Below are 23,498 nucleotides of genomic sequence, written 5' to 3'. Positions count from 1 at the left end.
CAAATATTATTCAGACCACACTACACATACCTGACTAGTTAATTATTAGGTAGGTAATAATAATAATAATAATAATAATAATAATAATAATAATAAAGTAAATAATCCTATCTTGTTTTCTAAACAGGGCTGATCTGTGCACACTAAACAAAAGTAAAAGAGAGGTCATGCACATTTAACGTGTTCACATGTTGCTGAAAATGACTGAGTTACTGTGTGTTTTCGTGTCGGCACATGTGTCATGCCCTTTTAAGAAAAAGGAGAAACGGTCCGGGTGACGTCCGCTGCCTGAGCTCTCAGACGCCGCCGCCGCTGGAGGAGAACTCACGAACTGACACTTGCGGAGCGGCGAGAGACAGCGAGCCAGAGACGGTGAGTTGCGCTGCCAAACTTTACTACGTGGTCAAATAAGCGGTCAAATAAGTCGCGACGGAGAGCGCGGCGAGGACGCTTGCAGGAGCGGACGCGTTAAAGCGAAGTGGGCTGCGCGTGTTTCATTTTGTCGAGGGCTAAGAGAGAAGAATTGTCTTCAAGTAAAAACCGGAGTGAGCACTCCCCATTTTAGTCAAGGCCAAGCGGAAGGACAGGTAACGTTAGCTATCGGTTTATGTCATTTTCTGGGGAAATGTAGAGCATTTCGGTTTGATTAACAACCTGCTATGTTTGGTTGGCGTTTGAATTATTAAACGAGCTCGGGCGCCGGACATTTCTGACAGGCTTGGCTGTGTTTTGGTAACACTCAGAGGAAAGGAATGTGTCGGCTGGTTAGCTCGGCTGCTAACGAGCCGCAGCTAACGGTGTGAGCAGCAGCCAGTTAAGCTGGCTAGTTAGCGGCATTTCGCTAACAAGCTTCATAACGGGACTTAGGCTGATTGCTTGCCTCAATCTAGATTGCCCGTAAACAGATGTTGTCCTTAATTACCTAGATTGAAGATTTTAGTGTTGGGTAGGATTTAGCTGTAAGCAGGCTTACGAGTTAAACAGAATTTGATTAATTTTATGGTTACAACAATAGACCGATTGGTGTTTTTTCGGCGGCCAATGTCGCCGAGCTTGAGGGATTTACAAAGCATATTTGTTTGATGTCAGCCAACATCTAATTGACTAGCATCACTGGTATAAAGGCATAAAAAATACTTTCACAATGGTACCTGTATCACGTAGATTTCCCAAAATATAATGAAGTTATAAAGCAAATATACCAATTTGGACACTCAAAATTAAATTGATAGAAATCTAGTTTTTTCTTTGCTGTAGAAAAGCAAACTTAAGCAGCTTTTCAGATGAATCTAATCTGTAAGTGGTGAAATTATTCTTTGATTGAATTCCATAAGGCGGGTCTGATCTGCAGAATCAGCAAATTGGATGCTGTGGATACCCAAAATAATACGACTTTTACACTTTTTCCTTTAAAAGAAACATATTCTGCTTCATTTCTTAATATGAAAGGTTATTACAGTTAAGAATTATGGTCTTACTGTTTCACAGGTTTCTTTAAAGGTTTGCATAATATTAGGGTTAACTTCCTTTTTGGTAGATCAAAGCCCCCCAGCAGGCAAAACAACATTTAGCTGTCCACAGATGTGCCTGGCTTTTAATTTGTTCACTGTGCTCAAGTGAGGTGGTGACTAATTATTGTTTTAAAAAGAGACACAAATCTTCCTAATGATAATAACCTAATAGAAAGGAACCAGATGGGATCTGCAGTCTCTTTTTCAAGACAAACCTGGCATGAGAGCAGCACCGTAAGTTGGCTCTAGTGATGTTGGTCCACCTCTACTAATCATGTGTTGTCGTTGTGTTGGCTGCCGCTCTGTGGTGTTGTCAGAGCCACAGATTGCAGGGATTTAGCATGACCTGGAGTGATAAGCATATGCCGCAGCCGTAAGCAAATTAGGTAGAGTCACAGTGAGATGACTCGAGCGCTGCAGCAGCTTTCTCTTGTCCGACCCCATGGTTTGTGTCAGCCTGTTGCTAGGCTGTCTTAGCAGCGGCGACAGTAATGTGAAACAGGAAAGGTGTGCACGTTACTGTGAAATTGTAAGCACACAGGCATGTCAGCTGTATCGCATAATAGCCTGTAAAGCAGATCTCTCTGAGAAGCAGCCTGTTGGGCTGGAGTTGAAACAAGATCCAAGATGACTTTGGTGTAAAACGTTTGTGAGAGAAAGTGTAAACTTTCTGATTCAAAATCTTAATTTCGCTACATTCTGTATCTCATATCTTCTACACTAAAGTATATATCATCTATCTCCCTTCTTGAACCTGCCGTCTTGGTCTTGCACAGGAACAGTGACTGGGAGTTATTTTAGCTGATAGCTACTCCTTTTCCATCCTTTCAACATGAAACTTCTTGTGCTTTGGAAAGAGGATGTGGTTACAGGTCAGTGCCCCAGACACTGAGATGCATTCAGTTGACGGTTACAAGCCTTTGTCATAATCAAGCCACAGCAAAGTTCTCTGGTGACTAGGTGCTGTTTTGCTCTGAGTCATTTTTACATAGTGATTCTGAAGGAAAAACACAAGCTGCTTTATCACAATATTTTAAATGCATGTACAGAATGAGTAATTTAGTCCTTTAGTTTTAGGGGGAGATCAGAAACGCATTGTTGGTCAGACGCTTGTGTTTCCTGAATTTGGATGTTCTACGTACAAAGATAATCTACCTGAATTTGCCGCTATTTTGAAAGCACAGCATTTATTCTTTCAGAGCTGCTTTACCTCTGGTGTTAATGGTGTATTTTATTGGCTTGTAAATTCTCTTTCCTGGGGATTTTTATAAGAAAGAACAATGCAAGCAATTAGAGTAAATTAGACACGGAGTTGAGTTAATTTGCTTTATTTCCAATTAAAAGGCTCAGTTAGTTATGGACTAACTAGTATAATGTATAGCCCTATATTCTATAGAGCTGAATAGTATTAGAAAATATTGCTGTGGTGATTGTATTGGTAAATATTGCGACGACATGAGGTGAGATATTCCTATTTTCACCCTTCCTCTTTTTCTCCTGTGCTTCCATCATTCTGCGACCTTTAGCATTTTGGGAAATGTCGTTTGTGTCCGGTTTCGGCATCTGTTGCTGTGGGACTTCATCCAACTGACTAAATATATCTTTGTCATGCAAAATGCAAGTTCACAACACTTGAATATTGGCCAACAGTTTTTTTTTCACTTCACTGTCTTTTGTGATATAAATACTGCACACACTCACATTGTACTAATGATATTTCCTCAATCTATATTGTACAACCCACCAAGGATGGTGGGTTGTACTTTGAGCACTTGTAGAGATGTAGAGATTTCATTCTTCTTCTCACTGTTATTTTCACCAATTCCCATATTTCTTCCAAGTATTATAGTGCAAAAAACTGAGAAAAATGTGTTAATCAGAGTAGATCCATAGGAAAAAAAGACTAATATTTTAAAGTGATGTTTGAAATAACACTACATTCTTAGATTGCTGAAAATTTATGTCAGTGTTCTGACGGCTTAATCATAATTCAGTAATTGATCGTTTTTGTTCTGTTTAATCCAATTAATTTAGTGTTTTTAGCTCTGTTTGAACCAGCGTTGTGAACTGTGGTCTTTGTGGTAGTAGCAAGTAACTACGCTCTTCTCTACAGCTGCAGCTACTAAGTCAACCCTGAAAATACTTTTTTTCTCATGCCCCTATGCCCTTGTTGTGGCATGTGGGTTACCAGGTTAGCATTTTCACACAGGAGTTGTCTGCAGCGGATGCCTGCATTTCCACCATCAGCTCTGTGGAGGAGATGCAGAAGACAGCTGCCACTCATCCCATCCTGCTGAGTCAGTCGCACTGACAGCTTCCTTGCGGTCTGATGGGCCTCAGCGCACCCGGAAATAGCTGTTCCTGAATGTTAAGAGTTAAGCCGCGGAGTCTCCTCCTGAATGTTGTCGAGACTCCTGCTACCAGCGCCACCTAATCCAGTTTCAAACCCTAGATGGACACATACCTTTAGCTCCAGCCGGGTGAGTTGATGCAGTGACGTCTCGGTGGAGAGCATTTTCTATGACACGCGGCTTTCCCTCGCTCCTTATTTGCTGGGGTTACTACTAGAGCGGAGGAACGGCTCTACTGTGTTTGTTTTGTTGGAGATGACAGTGTGTCATTGAGGTTACTGAAGAGAGAGATTTGGTTTGAAAGGCTGTTGTCCTTAAATGGCTCCGTGTTTGTTTGTGTGTGGTGAGACCGTCTGAGCAGGCAGATGAAAGAGTTGAGCGTTTTGTGTGACGGTTTTCCTGGTATGAATGTTTTTATGCAGATGAAGCTTCAGAAGAAGAGCTCTCCACTGGCTTTGTTTCTCTGTGTTGAAGGACAGATTTAACTTAGGTGGTCTCTACAGAAAAGCCAGATGAATATGAAGTTGAGTTAAGGTATCGCATCACAGTTCAAGCTCAGCTACTTGAACGTTTTTCCTACTTCATGATCTTTTCCTCTCAGATTAATTTCACTTCCTAAGCTGCATAATCATGTTCAGATCAAAAGTCGAGATGTATCCTTGGTTTCTCTCTAAACTGTCTTAACACAAAGACACAGAGAGAGTAGTAACAAGAAGAAGTGGCTTTTGAATCTGACACCTGGGTTACAATTTTTTTTTTTTTTTTTTTTGTTGTTGTATTTTTTGCTGGAGTAAGCATAAAATGATGTATAAGGAATGGTCACATCAATATCAGTTCTTTCAAAAATATTGACTTAACATTTAAAAGGGAGCTCTTTACTCTACAAACCAGAGTAAAGAGCAACTTCAGACTGTGAGATTTATGTTCATAGAGATTAATCTGCTTGACCCGAGGTTACTCACCGTTATCTAAAACAAATATTGAGTGACATTTTTACATTGGGAATCATTTCAGTTTGAGTCAAGATCAAAAGTAATCCCAAGACTGAAATAAAATGGAATAGACAGGAGTCAAATTACCTCTCTATGTTAGAAGAACATGCAATAATCAGGAGTTGGTGGTCAGTTTTCAGTTTTTGTGAAGCTCTGACTTACCAATATATTTTTTAGCCCATTTTGTTTATCTTTTAATATAATTAACAGCATTCAAAATATTTATTTTTAGCCTCGCTGCCATGAGGTTGTTAAATATTTATATAGGGAGTGGACAAAGTACCAATCAGGCTTTTATAACCTTTTTATGGTCAATACTGATTTGAGGTTTTACCTGAGGTCTGATTTTTGGCTGATTTTTGATTGGAAATAGAAAAAATATTTTTTTCATCATCACTTAAACATTTGTGTGATTATGCTGAATTTGAGTCATTTCATCAAAGGTTATGTATGCTCTTGGATAATGTATTCATAGACCAAAAATGGAAAAAGAACTCCTTATTTTGATAAATTTATAGAACAGGAAATTAAGATTTTATCTGCATTTGACCTCATCAGGCAAAATGTGATGATTGCGATCTCTGGCATGATGATTGGTGCATCTGTTGGTTCTCTACGTGTGTTGCATCCTGTGTATGATGGAGCAGATGTTAAAATAAGGGGTTTTACGAATAAACTCCCCTTTCCTCCCCCCACACAAATGTCTCAGTAGTAATATTTTATTTCAAACTGAATGGGTTTGCATGGTGTGCTTCTGTGCCAGATTATTAACCTGCCCCCCACTTAAGATGCAACCTTTTAAGGATGATGGATTTTAAACCGTTTCATTTAAAATTAGCATAGTTAGCTTTGCTAAGTCTTCTTGTGTCGTCCCAAAAAAATGTAGATGCCTATCTCAACTCTGAGATTCCTAAAGCACATGTGTCACGCCCTTTTAATCAACCAAATGATTTGCTGAAGCTGCTTTTTATATCCAGAAACGAAAGGCGGTGTAGCGAAATGACCTCTACCTGTTAAAGTCTCGCTCTCTATTGTCACAGCCTGAATTAGTAGAAAATACAGTCTCCTTTTAAATAGATTCTCACATCTCAGAAATATAGTCCTGTGGTGTCGAGCACCACGTACGACCGATCGCTCAGGCCAAATAGTTTTTTCCATTTAAGCACATTCACAGTTTGCAAACCAAGTCCATGCAAACATTAGACTTCTCTTTAGTTTCAATGTCAAGGATATTTAAATAAAATAACATGTGGAGTTTAGGTGCACTCCTGTGGGGAGCAGGCATCCTCCGTGACAGCCTCTGACGTTGTCGCATTATAATCCGTCACCAAGGAGACCCCTGACATCATCTGTCTTAACAAGGGTCAGTCTGCAGCCTTAAAACAAGAACCGTGACATGCAGATAACTGACAAGTGAATCATAGCCTAAATCTCAGAGTGACATTGCCTTTATGACATTTGTAAATGTGACGCTGTGCACACATTTGACTCTGAGCGGGAGAGTTTACTTCAAAGAGCAGCAGTGTGTGCGTCTGCTCTGTTTCTCCGTCCAGCCGCTCCTCCTTCGTCGTTCGAGGAGAACTTCTCTTTATGCGTTGAGGATTAGGGAATATGAATTATTCACAGTTCCAGCTTCATGTCCCACATGGTCACTGCTTGTGATTGAAGATGGAGGTCCTTAGTCGTTTTTGCCCCCCGCTGGGAATTCAGATGGAGTTTGCTGCAGTAGGAACGGTGTAGGAGGGGATGATCTTTGCTCCAGAACGGGTTATGATTAGCTTTTGATGCAAAAAGGCGTTGATTATAAACTGTTGAAACGTGGCTGTTTTTGAAGCTGGATTTTTAACACAAGCTACTTTCTGATTTTCATAGCAGGTTTTAATGCAGATGACCCAACCGGGTTTGCTTTAAGAACTGAGGTTTGTCTCCACATGAGATAACAGTTCTGGATTTTCAGTACTGTCCTTCTTATCTGTAACGAGAGAGTTTTTCCTTGGTATCTTATTGAATATTCAGCTAATACATTGTTTTAAATGGCTAGATTCTTGTTGAGTCTTAAAGTTTGGGAAGATATGGAATTTGAGTTCATTGTTTTCAAAGTTCAGGCAACGGAAAGTAAATATTAGAATGGGAAATATGTTTTCTCTATTTTCTTATGATCTCAAATAATGTGTTTGAAATGAAGGGCAGTTTATATTGGTTTATATTTGGATGATGACTTTTGTCTTTTAGCGACGGCATTGAAGCTTGTGTGACTTATTGACCAGAGATAAATGCACATTCGTAAAAGCTATCTGTTTTTGGTCTCAAGGCCCTATTGGATCAGGGTTTTAAACTGGTCCTAGGATTTTTAATCTCAATGATTTGTATAAAAAAATAGCAAAAACATGTCTTTTTAGCAGTAAACAAAAACTATAAAGTGTTGATTATATAATCCATTGTATATTCCAATTCAATTATGTCCCCAATAATTATGCATTTAGAACAAAGATGGTCTAAATTTGTACAATAAAACACTGAGAATGTCTAGTGTTGTGAAAGAGGAAAAACCACCAAGTGCAGTCTGCAACTGATAATTTGATGAAGAAAAAAGGAAAAAGTTGTCCAAACCCGTGACGGCATATGAAAAATTACATGCTCACTCTGCTATGAGCCAGTGACATCACGCAAGAACTTATCTCTTTAATTTTGATCTACATACATTCAAGAATAGATGAAACAAAGTCAGGTTTGTGTCATGTTAAGTCCTGCTTAAAGTTAACACAGTGGTTAAATAAAGTACTACACCTATAGTCAAACATGATGGTAGTGTGATGGATGGGGCTGCCCTTCTGGTCCAGGACCTGGGCGACTTGCCTTAATGGTTCAAACCATTCATTCACTTCCTTACAGGAGAATGAGAATGTCATGTCAGCAAATCCGCATCTTAATGGCTCAAAAAACCCAGAATATAAGTCTAGTCAAAGGTTAGACTTAAGTCTGACCATTAAACAGACCGTTCTTGCTTGAAAACCCTGCTGTTTGGCCAAATCAAAACATCTTCTCAAACGGTGCTCTAAAACTCTTCCACAGCATTGTGTCACAAAGACTGCTTAGGATAGCTGTTTCAATATAAAATAAAATAAGTAAAAAACAGTTTTGAAAACTGCATTTTCTAGTTTTACTCATGTTTGTCTGATTTATTAAAAACGGTCTTAATTGAAATGTGACAAAAAAGCAATAAGAAAAAATCTTTAAAGGAGCAAATACTTTTTCACAATGCAGTATAGTGTATCCCCAACAATTTTAGATTTTTGTAATAATTCAAAATTTAACATTTTGTAAAAGATTATGTGTTGGAACTATACTTTATACTACTATATTTTTCTTTTCTTTTTTTTTAATCTACAGCCACAGCAGAGATGAGGAATCAGAAATCCCGGCTTCGCCCAGTTACTGAACTAGAGCTCAGCCTCTCTGTAACCAGACTTGTGCTGACCTAGTTGGCTGTTTCTCACTCTGCTGTGAGCCAGTGACATCAAGCCAGTCCGTCCCTTACAGGGGTATTTTGGTGATTTCACAATTTCCTCCAATCTTAGATTCCACTTCCCTCAGCTGGTTTCTTTCAACGCACACGGGAGACAGACGCCATATTATCCTGTCACCCCAGAAATGTGTAGACGACTAACATTTCTGACAGCAGGGTGTGTTTCAGTATGTGAGCTCCAGATGATTGTGTCATTTAGAGGAATATCTGCCTGATCTGTGCGTGTCATCTCCTCCAAGGAACCCTACCCCCCACCCACTTTAACTCATATTCACCACACCTGGTTTGTGTTAGGGAAGGATCACATAGTCTTCACCTCCTCCACCCCGATGCAGCTCCACTTTTGGGTGTTCCCTCCATTGTTTTGTTTCTTTTTGTCCATAACTTCCAGGAATGACTAGAATCTCTGCTCTCGGGAATAGAAAAACTCACAGAACAGATCTTTTATGTTGTGTCTGTATAAACCTTCTTCCTTTGTTTAGTTCTCTCCAGATTTAACATTTTCTTCTTTTTTTGTGTCCCATTTTTGCTTCTCATCTGCAGACTGTTGGGCTCACCAGTGAAGCAATCCCGCCATGCGTGAATACAAGCTAGTGGTTTTAGGCTCTGGAGGTGTGGGCAAGTCCGCTTTGGTAAGTGTGTCCTCCTGGTCTCCTTCCTGTCTATGCAGCCTCGAACTCCCCTGCAGGGTGCTTCCTTAAAGACTTGCTAATAAAACAGCAAGATATTTTGACTCGCTTTTAAAAGAGTGTAGTGGAGATCCTGTATGGCTAGAAGGAAAATTACATTTAGCTTTTCTTTCTTGCTTTCTGACTTTATTTGCATACATTTAAGTGTCTTCTTGGTTGAAATAAAACAGCTAGGCTAGCCTTAACTTTATTTGGATCTACATAATATCAACTGAACACATTTTCCCTCCACTCAGGCGTTTCTTTGAGAACATCCATGTCTGTAAAATGGCGTGTGCCCTGCTTAGCTAGTTTTAACCAGGTGTCAGTCGGGTTAATCCTCTGAACTGCCTGGATTAGGATGCTAACAGGTGAACCTGGTCAACCCGAGGATGTCAACCTTCCTCAAGGGATCAGGTTTAGTCTTTATATATACATGTTGGTATAGCTAACACACCTCTAATTTGATAGTTTCTCTGAAAATATCATGATTCGAACAACCCCCACATTCAAGAGCTCCTTCCAGCCATCCTATGGAGTTGTGATAACGTTGCGCACTGATTTGACTTTGTTTTTGTGTGTCATCTCTTACAGACAGTTCAGTTTGTACAGGGAATCTTTGTGGAAAAATATGACCCTACAATAGAAGACTCGTACAGAAAGGTGAGTCTCCTGAGGAGCTTCGGTTGGGCTGATTGTTTGCAGCTGTTCTGCAGGTTCACATCACCATGATGTGATGCTTCCTCTGTTTTTTTGTTGGCGTTTAGTGCATACATGTTTTCAGCCCCCTTTGAGTTGATGAACTGTATGCATGTTTAAACAGTGAATGCACTAAGTGACCCCAAATGAAGCTTACAGTGTTGCTATGTTTTCTGTTACCACAGCAAGTGGAGGTAGACGGGCAGCAATGTATGCTTGAAATTCTCGACACAGCCGGCACAGTAAGTTGACTTCCTTCCAATCAACAACCATCTCTGCTTTAAGTGCTGAATCAATTTATTGAGCATGTCACTGAAAGTTATTAGGAAGATAAATTTGTCGGGAACTTTAATTTGAAAGGAAGGTTTTACTAGACTGTGTGGATATGTAAAAAAAATGCTAGACCAGAGAAAATTATGTGAGATATTTTAATGAAGGTCTAGAATACAAATGGTTGTTGGACTGTTTTAGGCAAACAACCCTCAACTTCTAATAGTCCAATAAATCTTATGGATGGTGTGTACAGATACCGGACTGTTCTGAAGATGAACATCTGGCTGCGTGGTTTCTGTTTTGAAGCCTATATTTACTCAACAAGAACCAAGAAATTGTTCTCTCTTTTAGATCTCCTCTGGTTTGGGAGTTCTTACATTTTGCTCTTGATGCTTAATCTTGACTGAAATGTTATTGTATGTGAAAGGTTAGATATTAAAATGGCAGTAGTTAATGTGGAATAGCAGAAAAGTTTCTACAAATTCTTTTGACCATTGAAAACTGAGAACTTTAAAATTGCATATTCTTTAATCTGACAAATGGTCCATAAACCAGAGATTTCATTTATTACAAAACTTTTAAACTAGGCACATCTGTTCAATTAAGAAATGTTATTTAGTTTAGTTTTTTTCTGTTTTTAAATGTGCATAAAATGGAACTGGCAGAGAATTACATTTTGTGTAAAGGTCCAGAGCAGGTCATTCAAATCTGACTTTGTTCTTGTCAGGAAAATGTTAACACATGTGAACTATATTTCGAGTGACTCCTGATAATTTTTTTGTTTTTGAGCTCATGGCCTTTCTTCCTTTGCTTTTATACAGGAACAGTTCACAGCAATGAGGGACTTGTACATGAAAAACGGCCAAGGCTTCGCTCTGGTATACTCCATCACAGCACAGTCTACCTTCAATGACCTCCAAGACCTGAGAGAACAAATTCTACGAGTAAAGGACACAGAGGATGTGAGTTTATCGCAAACTTGCACTGATTCTTACATGAACTCTCCCAGTTTCTCTAATATTACATCTCAAGTGTACCAGGTCCCCAGGGTCGGCTGCACAGACTGTTCTATTTATAGTTGGATGACTTGGACAGTGTTTAACAAAGAGCAAAAATGCTGATGGTCACTAAAGGAAAAGTCCTGAAAAAGTTTATTTCTGTCTCCCATAGCAATTCTTCCTCCTCACGTTGACACATAGTGTGTGCTCATTTGCTTTTAAGTCTGCCCCATAGCTTGGGTGTGTAACCGAGAGGAGAAAAAAAACAAAAAAAACAAAGATGTGTCATGTCATTATTTTCCAAATTTTTTATTTGTCAGCAGAACATTTCCATCTCTCAGTATCTCTGGCAAATTTCGAGGCGGTTGCAGTGAGTAAGCCCTCCGTCCCCTTTCTGGTGGAACAGATAATGCGTCAGCAGGATCTAAGATGCCCTTTTTTGGCGATCTCTGGAGGGAACGAATGTTACCATAACCCTCTTTCTTGCTCTCTCCCCCTTCTCTCTATCCGTCTCCCTTGAGCCATCTATAGCCCAAGCTTTGCACCTTTTGTTGCTCCTTTCTCCTCTACATCTCTGCCAGTTTTCTTTGTGTTTTCACATTTAATTTTAATTTTCTACATTCTCCCTTTAGCCTATTACTTGGTATTCTCCCTCCCCCTTTTTCCTGTGGTCATACTGTGGTTTGGCACTCTGGGTGATTGAATTGTTAGAGATGATGTGCAGAGAAAGCCCCATCTCATCAGAATCACACAGGATTGTGAGGCTGTGGTGCTTCATTAGTAGTTTGTGGTTTTGGAAAGAAGGCTAGCCTCGGGCTAACAGATGGATCGCAGGATTGGTGGCTCCTCAACTTGCAGGATACCAGTTCTACATCTTATTTCTAGTAATATAAACTCCTCCAGTTTCAGACTTATCTGAGTGTTTTGGCCACTCATATCAAAGGTGATTTAAGCATTTACCTATGACAGCTGTGACATCTGTTTATCACCAGTCAGGAATGCATGACCAAAGGAAATGTTCAGCATATTTTCTTGTAATCGCCCCCAAAAAGTGAGGATTTTTCTCATTTGGACAAAGCTTCTACTCTGTTGCAGAGTGAAGGCAAAGTATGTGGTTGCTGCAGCAGCTGTTCTTATTTTCAGCTCCGCCACGCACCATTTACTTCAAAGATGGCAAAAATGTACACATACGTTTATTGCCAAGCTCAAGTAGGAGCTTTTTGCAAACGTGCCTTGAACAAAGCGAGGTCGCATTCCTCCTCCGTAGCAGAGCTAATTCAACAGAAGTGAAAAATGAAGTGAGCGGTCACCAGCGTGATAAAAGCTGGCTTCTTTCTACTTCCTTTCACAGCTGTTATGTAAGAGAGGTCTTATGACTTCTCCAGGTCATCTCCAGCTCTGCTTGTGTGACTGCTAACTCAATGCTTGTGACTCATTGCAGCCCAGTGTTTAGCATGCCGTTCTGTTAGACAGGACCTGTCTGTAGCATGTTGACAGCATCTGAACAGATTTTCTGTGGCTTTTGTGAATTCTTCAATTAGTCTAATGAGGGCTTCTGTTCTGCTGATGCTAAACATTTTCTGTCCCCTTTTCTGCAAACCTCCATCCCTTCCACGCAGTTTCGTTTTAACCCCGCTTGGGAGGGCATACCTCTGGTTCTCTCAGGACCCCTGGGGGAAATGTCGCTCAGCAGTCCGGCGTGAGGACTTGTTTGGATATCAAACATCAAGCAGCAACCTCTGCACGGTTAATCTAAACATCTAGGCTTCCTGTCGCCTGCTCAGAATAGTTAGAAAGGAGGAGTATAAATTCATTGCCTAATTTTATGTTGTCATGTGATGCATCTCGCTGTAAAAATTAGGAAAAAGTCTCAACTTCATGTTAACATGCTAACCTGTTGTTTTATAAATCTCCTCCAAACATTTCTGTGTGCCATTTCTACACCAGAAGAAGGTAGTCATGGCAGGATTTCCCAGGCTGATTAATTTTTTCTATTCATCAACCAGAAATAGATTTCCTCAGCTGATTTTATTGGCGCCTCATGTGCTGCTGATTGTTTGCGAAGCTGGAGCACAAACAGAAATATCCTGTGAACTGTGTAACAGAAGCTGATGTCTTCTCCTAACCCACAGGATTAACGCTTTTCTGCTCACACAATGGTACCATTGGTGCTTTAATCAAAGCTTAATGTAGGAAAAAAATCAGACGAAATATTCCTACACTGTCCCATAATTCCAGAGAGCAGCTGGAGCATGGAATCCAGCTGAAGTGTTCGAAAACATTCAGGAAGGAAAGCGATGTTATCCCTGCTGGGCGGGGCTGCCTCGGCTTCCTCCGGGCCTGCGTGCTCCCTAGATAGCCAGTCAGGAAACATCAGGCAGGATGAGACGCATCCCGACTCCCGCAATATCTGCCTGTAATGTTTGTGCTTCCTCTCAAACTTTTTTTTTTTTTTAGTTCTTGCTAGCACATTTAAATGCAAAAAGGAAGAAAGGCTGCGCATCTGGGAGATTCCAGATTGAGCTGAATTTCTTGGTTTGCATTTTTAGGTTCAGAAATCCTCAAAGAAACAAAACTAAAAGCTATTACAGTAGTAGCCTAAAAAAAGTTTGGGAACTTTATGAAGTTGCTGGGTTTTTGCTTTCACTATTGGCTTATTGGCTTCCTCTGTACTTGTTTCTAAATCAGAGGAAAAGTTGTGAAAATGTAAAATTTATACTTCTGTCATAGTTTTTTTTTTTATATATATAAATATACTTGTCAACATCCATATTAGAGGCTTCCAAAAACTTTTCGTAATACAATTTCCACAGTTTATTTTAATAAGAGCAAGGAACATGCCAAAAACAGAAGTCTTCTCCAGCTTTATGCATTGCTCCCCTCCCCCACCCGTTGCTAAGCGGCCTCTCATACAGCCACTAATTTGTGTAGTTTTGTTCAGCTGATAAAGAAAACCATCAATTTCAAATAATAATAATGACTTTCTGCTGCTTTTGCTCTTTTTTCAGTAGTGACAAAAGGCTTCCCACTCAATTAGAACTAATACTAGCAAAGCATTACAGATATATTTGTGGTCGGCCTTCATATCGACCTTATCAAGTTGTGTTCTAACGGGCTTTGAGTCTTGTAAAGCACATCTTTCCATTTTGGATCCTGTATTGAACCTTTTCTTCCCCCAAGCTGCATTTATAAATAAAGCTATGATGTGAGTGAATTTATATTATTCATTATGTAGTGCAGTTGTCCTTGCAGAGCAAGAACCTTGGGTCATATTTTCAGATCAAAAGATTGTCATTAAAAATGCATACATATTGTCAATAAATCTCAAACCGGGCTGTTGAAGGACGGACTTGAAATGGAGAATAACAAGCAGCTCTCCAGACAGAATGAGATGTTAAGAATAACGAAGCGTAAAATCTCTAAAACAATTTAATGGGCATCGTCGTCTCTCTCCTAGGTGCCGATGATTCTTGTAGGGAACAAGTGCGACTTGGAAGACGAACGCGTTGTGGGGAAGGAACAGGGCCAGAACCTGGCCAGACAGTGGAACAACTGTGCCTTTTTAGAGTCCTCTGCTAAGTCAAAGATCAACGTCCTTGATGTGAGTACACACAAACAAAGAACAGAGCACTGCAAACATTTCCTAGTGGCACATATTTTCCAAAATGTTGTAGTTGTTGCTTAAGGATTTGTAAAAAATATTGTCAATGCTTGCAGATTTTATCGCTGTAGCTGTTCTCTAGAAATAAACCAATTTCAATTTGAAAGGTCCCTGTTTGACTTCAGACTAAGTTCTATGTTTACTCATACATGCACTCAAACGTTTGTGATGTAAATTAATCTTGGCTAAAAAAAGTCTTTGGTGTATTCTCTATTTTTGTTATGAGAAACTATTACAATTGTACCTCAATAAATCAGAATATCAACAATTTACCTTTTTGTTTTAGTTAGGTTACTTTATTTATACCAAAATCTGTTAGTGATTAAATTAAAAAAGTGACATTCATCATATTACAGCTTGTATACTTCAAGCGATTAGAAAGCAAGGTCATGCCATGGCCCATGTGGTCAGACTGCTGACTTGTCAGTTGTTGAGCAGACAGTTATTGGCTCCCCCCACAAAGAGGGGAAGCTACAAAAGGTCATTAATAAAGCAGCTGGCAGTTGGGTTAAAAATACTGGTAGAAAGTTGAGTGGAAGGAAAAGTGTACTAAAAAAAAAAAAAAAAGTGGTGACAACCTTGCATGGTTTGAAGCTGATTCACAAAGCGTGGACTTTATAGTGATGCACCTGTAAGGGTTGTCTTTGTTGGATTTAGGGATATCAGTCATTGTTCTAAATATTAAAACACAGATCAAGACCTTGCAATCAAATATTTGCTTTGCTTGTCTCATTTTACAATAAACGGTCATCTAAAGAAAGCGTACCTTGACTTCAGCAGTTAAAGAGCTGTTTGTGAAGGAATCGGTTTGGACAGCTGCTGTGTGGGCTGACGGCTAGTTGTGGACTTTCTGTTCTGTTCAGACAACAGTGTGGCAGCATTGGCACAACAATTCCTTTATTGCTGTGGTTGTGTTGAGATCTGTAGAATATGCACATTGTATAGGTTTTTCTGTCCAACATCAGAAAGATGCTGAAGGTTTTATTTTGTCGTAACAAGCACCCATGATTTTAAAATTTGACTCAATGTTTCTGATCTTAACAAAGCTTCAATGATTATTTCATTTCATGTTTTAATAATGAAGCTTCATGTCATGCCTTAAATATGCAGCGGTTTCCCAGGGCTGCTCTGACTGATGGAGATGTTTACCGGTGGAACCAAGCTTATTTTTATTTGTATTTTTTATATTTTTGTTTAGATCTTCTATGACCTGGTCAGACAGATAAATAGGAAAACACCAGTGGAAAAGAGGAAGGCAAAAAAGAAATCCAACTGTGTCCTGCTTTAAAGCCCCCCTCGGCCCCTGCAGCAGCTCTGAGCCAGGTGAGTGTGTGTGTGTGTGTGTGTGTGTGTGTGTACACACAATCAGAAGATGCCTTTTTTTCACTTAAAATCTCAACGATGTTGTGATTCATAGTGAAATATGTGAGGTTAAATATAGTTCCATGGTTCAGATCATCCTCTGCTATCACATGATGAAGCTGATTTCATCGGTTCTAGTTAATCATTTGTCATTCTGTCTTTGAGGTTTCTGTGCTGCAACTAACTCAATTTAAATTTATTTGAATTGCACAGATGAGTTGTGTAAACGGCAACCGCTCCTTCTCAATGTTTGGTCACAAATTTAATAGAGATCATAGAGGGATCGCCTCCTGTTGGTAGCAGAGAGTACAACAAAGGCTTAATGTGGCAAATGTATATGATTTTCTAAAAAACAAAATCAACAGATGCAAATGAACAGATGAGTTGTCAACAGCACCTGTTCTTTGACTCCTTGGTGATTTATTTGTTTTTCGAGCAGCCTTCTCATAGTTATGAACTTGTTTTGTGATAAAATGTGGTTTAATAATAGTTGTCCTCTGAACAGAACAGTTTTTTTCTGACAAAACGGCTAAACTTCAGTGATTAATTCTCTGACGCGTTTGCCTTTAAACGTTTGCATTTCTCACGCTGCAGTTTCTCAGTAAATATTTTCAAGCCTTGGGTCATTCCTTTTGAAATGTGTAAAAAGACAAAACGCTTTCATTAGCATTTGCTTTTCTGTTGAAACATTGAGTCAGAGTAAGTTTGCTTATTTTAAAATGCAAACCTCAGCAGACTGCAGCAGCCGGTCATGTTAAAGGAAATCCTGATCAGTCATCTTGTCATTTCCCAGAAAATATGAACCATATTGACTAGCAGATTTTTCTTTTTCTGTCTGGCCGGATGTGGTTAAATGTGGAAGTAAAAAAATAAGCAGCATGAATTAATCAGTCTGCTTACTTTCGTTTATCGCTTTTGTTGTTTTTATAATGAAACTTTCGTTCCACATACAAAAAACGGAAGTTGTTCTGCATATTTTAAGGCCTCTACATCTGTAAGTGATATGAAACATTTTTATTAAAGTATACTTGCATAAAAAGGATTTTCTTCTGTATTTGATAACTTGTAAATAAAGGTCTTCAATCAGTAAATGCTCAATCTTTGCAGTACTAATAATGCCAATGAAATATCTGCTTGCTTTGCCTTTTAAAATCCAGAAACGGTGACTAGTTTAGACCTAAATTGGGATCAACACATCATAAAATCTAACCTACTTATTTTGTCTTGGATATTTTTATCATGATTTAAATGCGTGCTTTGTAATTTTTAAGAAATGGTTTAGATTTTTTTAGTTCTAGGTTGTGTGGGAAAACATAAAAAAGAATATGTTTTCCATGTTTACTTTTAAATTTAACCAACAAGTTCTCAATAAAAGTCATTAGTTGCTATTTTGTAAGTCGCAGTAGGAATGTTTCCACTCCAGTGTAGAAGGTTTTCTTCAGCCAGAGCTGTTGGCTTTAATCTTTTGAAGGAATCTTGTGTGGTTTGATGTGGACCAGCCTCATTTGGATGTAACAGAGTTGGGGCCTCAGTGGTTGAAAATACTGGTGGCAGTGAAGCATGATGGGTTCAACATTTTTAGAACAAATTAGGTTGAATGTTGTTTCATTTAAATCTTTGTTCATGGCTCAAACATTTCTTTTTTAAATTGTAGTCTTTAGCCAATAGCATCACAGTGTCAGATTTAAGGAACACAAATGGAGGCGTTAACGTGAACGAACATGCCTTTTTAGGTGATATTTGAATGAGTTAGTTAGGCTTAGGTTGTGAAGTTGAAAGTAACATTTTTTTTGTTTTGATGCTTCTTAACTTATGTTTGTAGTTTATACTGAGACCCTTTGAGATTTCTGCTCTCTTGGCACCAAAGTGTTCACTTTAATGAGGGTAACAAGTTTAGGGAGTAAAACCGCTTTTAAACTGCATCTTAACTTGTCACAGGTATTTGTCGGAAAAAAAGCTTTTGTACCCGTCTAAATGGCATGGGAAGGTTTTTGGTTTAAACTCATCTTACTAAGATGCCGGAGAAAGTTCTGGAGTGTCTAGAGTTTTCTCTGTTTTTAAGCTAAACATACCTGTGCTGCCCACCCCAAACCCCATCTCCTTTACCTGTTATGGTGGACTACCACTTAAACATTATTAAATTACAGCTGCATATCTATCAAAATGACACCAGACAGATATACAATATCATTAGAGTAGGAGAAAATGACAAATCTGGTTTTAATAGAGCAGAAATATCCAGTTCCAACTTTCTCCTTATGTACTATATTTACAGAGTGACACATTTTTTGTGGAATTATTTACTAACATCATGCTAAATGTTTATTCAACAAAATATTTAGCCAAAAATCTCGCTAATTCTAAAACACATAAGAAAATCTCTGTGAATCACACAATAAACCGCTGTAACTTGTTTGTGCATTGTATCTGTGATTAAAGCTGTGGTTCAGATAAAAGCAATGTCAAATTTAAGAAGTAAGAATTAAAAATAATGGTAAGGAATTTGATTTGATTGTTCAATCAATCAGTCAAATTTTATTTGTATAGCACATTTCAGCAGCAAGGCATTTCAAAGTTCTTTACATAATTAAAATAAAAACAGAAAGATTTAAAAAACATCAAAAACATTGGAAAGAGATTAAAAATACATTAAAACGTAAACAGTGAGAAAGGCAAATAAAAAGCTTTGGATGTTGTGAAAACATTCAAATAGAAGCTGTGAAAAAGTGTTGTTTAGTTTCAGTGTGATGGCTTTTTTGTTAGATATTACAGGTTTTGTTTTGTGCTTCCAAGAACACAGGACTTTTTTCACTGTTCTGCATGTGAACCCCCTTGGGGAGTTTTATAATCTGTTTACACAGTTAGCTCAGTGTTGTCAGAGGAAAACCTCAATGTTGGCAGACCAACAGACCTCAGCCGACTGGTTTTACATCTGCTTTCTCCGGCTACCGTTAACTTTCAGAATGTGGGAGTAAATCTTTAGCATCTCTGTTTAAAACTGGATGTTTTTTTTTAAACGGACAGCCATCGTTGTAGTCACCCCAGACATCGGGGACCCCAGACATCGGGGACACGGCACCACCCACCGAGTTCCTCGTCTGCATCCATCTGTTTTGGTCAGTTGGAAGTCCACAGTGTTTGAGAATGGTGCCTCAGTCGGTTTCCCCCCAAGGCGATGTCTGCACCCCCATCCGGCGCGGTTCGCATGCTGGCCAGCCCAGTGAACCAGCACTAATGGGATTTTAGGTTCGCCGTTCCACTCTTCACAATGCAGTGCGATCGATAGAGAGGTTACATTGGCAGCCGCAGAAAAAAAAGCAGAGTTAATGAAACTTTTCACTTTTGTGGCCCTGCTGACTTTATTTGCTCTGAACCGCGAGTCGCATTCACTGAGAAACTCTGTGGTAAATTGATTTACTTCTTTCAGTGGTGCTAGTTGGACTTTTGCTTCGCTAAAACTGCATATCTTGCAAATCTGGACATACCCTTAATCTTTCTGAGAGGAAACAATTTTTCTGTAGGCTAATTTTAATATCTAAGAGTTATTTGCCAATTTTTTTTTTTTTTTTAAACACTGGTGCCTGTTTGGTGGTTTTGAGTAAAAAAAGCTGAAAAGGCTTGAGTTAAAGCTTGCATTTACTATCACCGAGATGTTTTAAATAAACTACCCCACCAGAGACACACTTCAAAGGATGTAGATAATTTTGAGACTATTTTTTTATATTGTAAGAAAATGAATGCCAGAACAGGAGTATCTCCCGATAAAAGTTCTAGTCCAGCATCTAAATATCAACTGGTTTCACCTTTAGATTTAAACCTCAGCAGCTGGTCAAAAGTTTAAAAACAGAATAAAAATTGTTTCTTCTTGCTTCTTATTGCATTACAAAGTAGTGCATCTGCAGTTAGTCATCTGAAGAAATGAAGCACTTCTGGTCATAAACAACCAATCAGAACCTGGAGGAAGGTCTTAGTGCTGTCAATCAACCTTGTATATGTGCTGCTAAATATGCTAATGGCAGAGAAGCAACTTATTGTTGCAGGAAAACTGCTTTTGTCGATATTGGTGGCTATGCTAGCTAGCCTGAGCACTTATAACAGGCTCTGGTGAGGAACTAGCTGTAGCAGAGAGAAAGGGGAGGGTATGAGCAGCGTATACACAAGTGTGACTAACTGTGTTAAGACCCTCCTCCTGCCTCTGATTGATTGTTTGTGACCGAGGTATATTTCTGACTGATTTCTTTATCGTAGCAACTTTTTGGGTTTAGAAAATATTTTTTTCTGAAAAATGGTGCTAAAATTCAGACTTGAACATTGAAATTGAAGAGAAAATTCTCATCTTGTATCAAAATGTACATAATGTCCAACACTCTTATTAAATAGATGATTGTGCTTGTAGATGTAATGTCATTTAAAAGCCATCAGAGGGCACCAGCAGGTTGGAGTTTTTGTTGTCATTCATGACTGATGCTGTCTTGCAGAAATGCTGTAATGAAGAACTGTTGCCCTGATTGGAACGTGCCAGCATTCCAACAGCCCCGCCCCAGTCCCCCTCCCTCCATCAGCCATAAACGGTGAATCAGTTGACTGAACTGCTCCCATCAAAGCCAAGGATGACCTACAACAGAGTAAAGAAAAAGACAGAGAGGGGGAGAGAAGAAAGAAGACCCTTGTCTCTCGACTGTGAGGACGTCCCTTTGTGTCTTGGTGTGAACCCTGAACGGACAGCCTCCACTTCTGCATCAAACAGCGCCACAAACTGATGATGTAAAAACGCAGCAGAACCTCTGAAAGTTAATGGAAAAAAAAAAAAAAAAAAACAGCAAAGTTGTCCATGAGCCCCTTATTTTCATTTCTGACAATGACGGTTGTTGAGAAGGAAGTCAAAGTTAGTACTTGGATTCAGTATTTTTCATCTTATTTTCAATATCAATATTGTATTTGAAAGACATGGAAGATGATCTCTTTAGTTGTATGATTATAAATATTCTTCAGAAACAAGCATGAAAAAAAGATGCATCAGTTATTACGTGTAGATGTTCAAGTGAAATCAAGTGGAAAAGTGAGAATTTTTTTATAGCCATACACCTATTCTCCATGCCTGTCATGTTGGTGATACTAGATCAAGGTCCATAATATGTATTATTATTTTTTAATATTATACCTTTTTTTTTTCTTTGTTCGCCCTGTTGTTCATGGACTTCTCTTCTGCAAATATCTCTCTCTGATGTGACTTAATTTTATACTCGGTCACTGGGATTTCATAGCTCCCATAATATATTCTGATGCCATTTTTTTTGCATAATAATGCGCCAGAAAAATGGGTCTTTTATAGAAGAAATATGGGGAAAAATAAGAATTGATTTCTATGTCTCTTGAAGCTGAAATATATTATACTAAACCAACTCTAATGCTTCTGTGTTTTTTTGTCGACAATGTTCCAGCTTTTATGGATGATTAAAATACATTTTAGTACATTTTCATTATACTGGTCAATGTATTTTTGTGAATTAAACTTTTATTCCAAGACTATTTGATTTATTTAAGAGAAATGGGATTTAGTGTGTCTGAAGTTGGCCAGAAGAGATGGGTGGAATATGAGGGTTCTTTGTAGGTTTTAGTAAATTATTGTATTGATTAAACACAGGAAAGTGAAATTAAGTAATTGGCAGAATAAAAACCCTGTATTTAATTTATCAAAGTGGCCGCTAGGTGTCAGTATCTCAACATAAATGTGCTTTTATATCGGGGCATCGAAAACAGATTTAAATGTCTTTATAAGAAAATGAAGGAAATTAAGCCTGCAATACAGGAATCAGTGGACTAATTCAAAATAATGCAAAATCTGCAAGTTTAATCGACGGTTGCCTCAATAAGTATAAATGAGATGTTTGACATGAAGGGGATTTTCTTCTTTTTAGAGAATAAAATCTCATCAAACCTCAACTTGTAAGTATTACTGAGGTGAAAAGCATCTTAAACATGGCAAACCTGCAGTTTGTGGTTTCTTTAAGTCTATTTTTTTACTCTAATGTTAGCATATAAAGTCTCCAAGTATTTCTAACCATATAGATTATTTTTGATTTCTTTTGTCTCAGGCATTGGAACAGGAAATGTTCAACCTTTAGCTGCAGTTAGAGCTGCAGGTATTTTTGGGTTATAGGTTTAGTGGCTTTGCTCATCTGGAGGGGGGAAGTTTTTCCCATTTTTTGTGAAATAGCTCAAGTTCAGTCAAATTGGATGGAGAGCATCTACGCACATTAATTTGGACTTTGACTAATTCATGAATATTATTTGATGATGTACATTTTACTATAGCTCTGGCTGTGTGTTTGAACTTGTCCTAATAGAAGATGATTCCCACAGCATGATTCTGCCATCACCATGGTTCATACTTTTATTGGTGTGCACGGTCAGTTTTCAACCTCACATGTAGTTGTTTTCCATATAAGCAACAAAAATATGTGTTGTCACTGCAGCTCTCATGGTCTTTTGGAGCCTCTTGACTGATTGTTTTTCTTGCCTGGTTGGAGTCTGAACACTACATGCAGGCCAATGTCTTGGCTTGCATTTGTGCATGACATTTTCCATTTCCAAATGATGAATTTTGGGTGATATTTAAAACGTAGTTTATCTCACTACAATTTATGTAAGGATATCTGAGGAAAGGGGACTGAATGGAAATGAATGCCAGACTTCAGAATTATATTTGTAAAAAAAAAAAAGAAAACCATGAATCGCTTTTCCATCTTTAACATTTTAAATTACTTTTTGCTAGAGTAGTATATAAAATATGTAGGATACATATAAAGTTAGTGCACTCACTGTCGACTGAAGTTATTTTGTACTTTCTTAGTCATATTGGCCACTTCAGTACTTTCACTCCCATTCAGCCAGCCAAAAGGAATTGGTTAAAACATGATTATCAGAAGGGTTCATGGGTATATTTTATTTCAAGAATCTTAGCCATTCAACATTTGATTATCTGTGATTTTTTTCCCCTTTAAAATAGTTTTGCCACATAGTAGCATGTTGGTGTTGTAGCATTTGTTCTTGCAATCCTTCAATGTGTTTGGAACTTTGTTTTTTTTTTCCATTTTTTACATCTTAAAATTTCTTAGGGATGCTTTTGCTTCTCAAATGTTCATGCTAATGAGAGGCTCAGGGAGTTCTGCTCCAAATCTGTCAGCATCAAAGGTAAAAGGAGCATCAATTTATGAAGAGTCAATAACTTTTCTCAGTCTTAATTAGGAATTGATATGAAATATGGCGCATAAATCATTGTGTCCTTTTTATTTATATTTGATACAAGCTCCTGGCTTGGACCCTTACTTTGATCCTGCCACATAAATATCTTATAAACAAAGAAATGCACAAAAAAGCAGCCTGCAGGCCAGAGGCACAGGCACTTAGGAACGGGAAGAAAGTGCTGCATCATTTAAGCTCCTTATTTCTTTGAG

At 38.5% G+C, this 23,498-nt stretch overlaps 1 protein-coding gene across 3 annotated transcripts; it reads left to right on the top strand.

Annotated features, from left to right (window-relative positions):
* Positions 1 to 263: 263 nt before the first annotated feature.
* On the top strand, positions 264 to 21,519 carry LOC106955536 (ras-related protein Rap-1A). 3 transcript variants are annotated; one of them, XM_015045778.1, is made up of 8 exons: positions 264 to 372; positions 8,924 to 9,012; positions 9,643 to 9,711; positions 9,933 to 9,989; positions 10,842 to 10,982; positions 14,476 to 14,619; positions 15,878 to 16,002; positions 20,520 to 21,519. In XM_015045778.1, the coding sequence occupies exons 2-7, from the start codon at positions 8,956 to 8,958 to the stop codon at positions 15,965 to 15,967; spliced, it is 558 nt and encodes a 185-aa protein (XP_014901264.1). In that variant the 5' UTR covers positions 264 to 372; positions 8,924 to 8,955; the 3' UTR covers positions 15,968 to 16,002; positions 20,520 to 21,519. The 3 variants fall into 3 exon arrangements, with proteins under 3 accessions (XP_014901264.1, XP_014901265.1, XP_014901266.1); XM_015045779.1 differs by lacking the exon at positions 264 to 372 and adding an exon at positions 426 to 587; XM_015045780.1 differs by lacking the exon at positions 264 to 372 and adding an exon at positions 8,295 to 8,396.
* The last annotated feature ends 1,979 nt before the right edge of the window (positions 21,520 to 23,498 follow it).

The sequence above is a fragment of the Poecilia latipinna genome, unplaced genomic scaffold (genome assembly GCF_001443285.1).
Source record: "Poecilia latipinna isolate Pla-1442-1.1 unplaced genomic scaffold, P_latipinna-1.0 Scaffold743, whole genome shotgun sequence".
Classification (NCBI taxonomy): Eukaryota; Metazoa; Chordata; class Actinopteri; order Cyprinodontiformes; family Poeciliidae; genus Poecilia; species Poecilia latipinna.
This window is presented reverse-complemented; position numbering and strand designations above follow the sequence as displayed.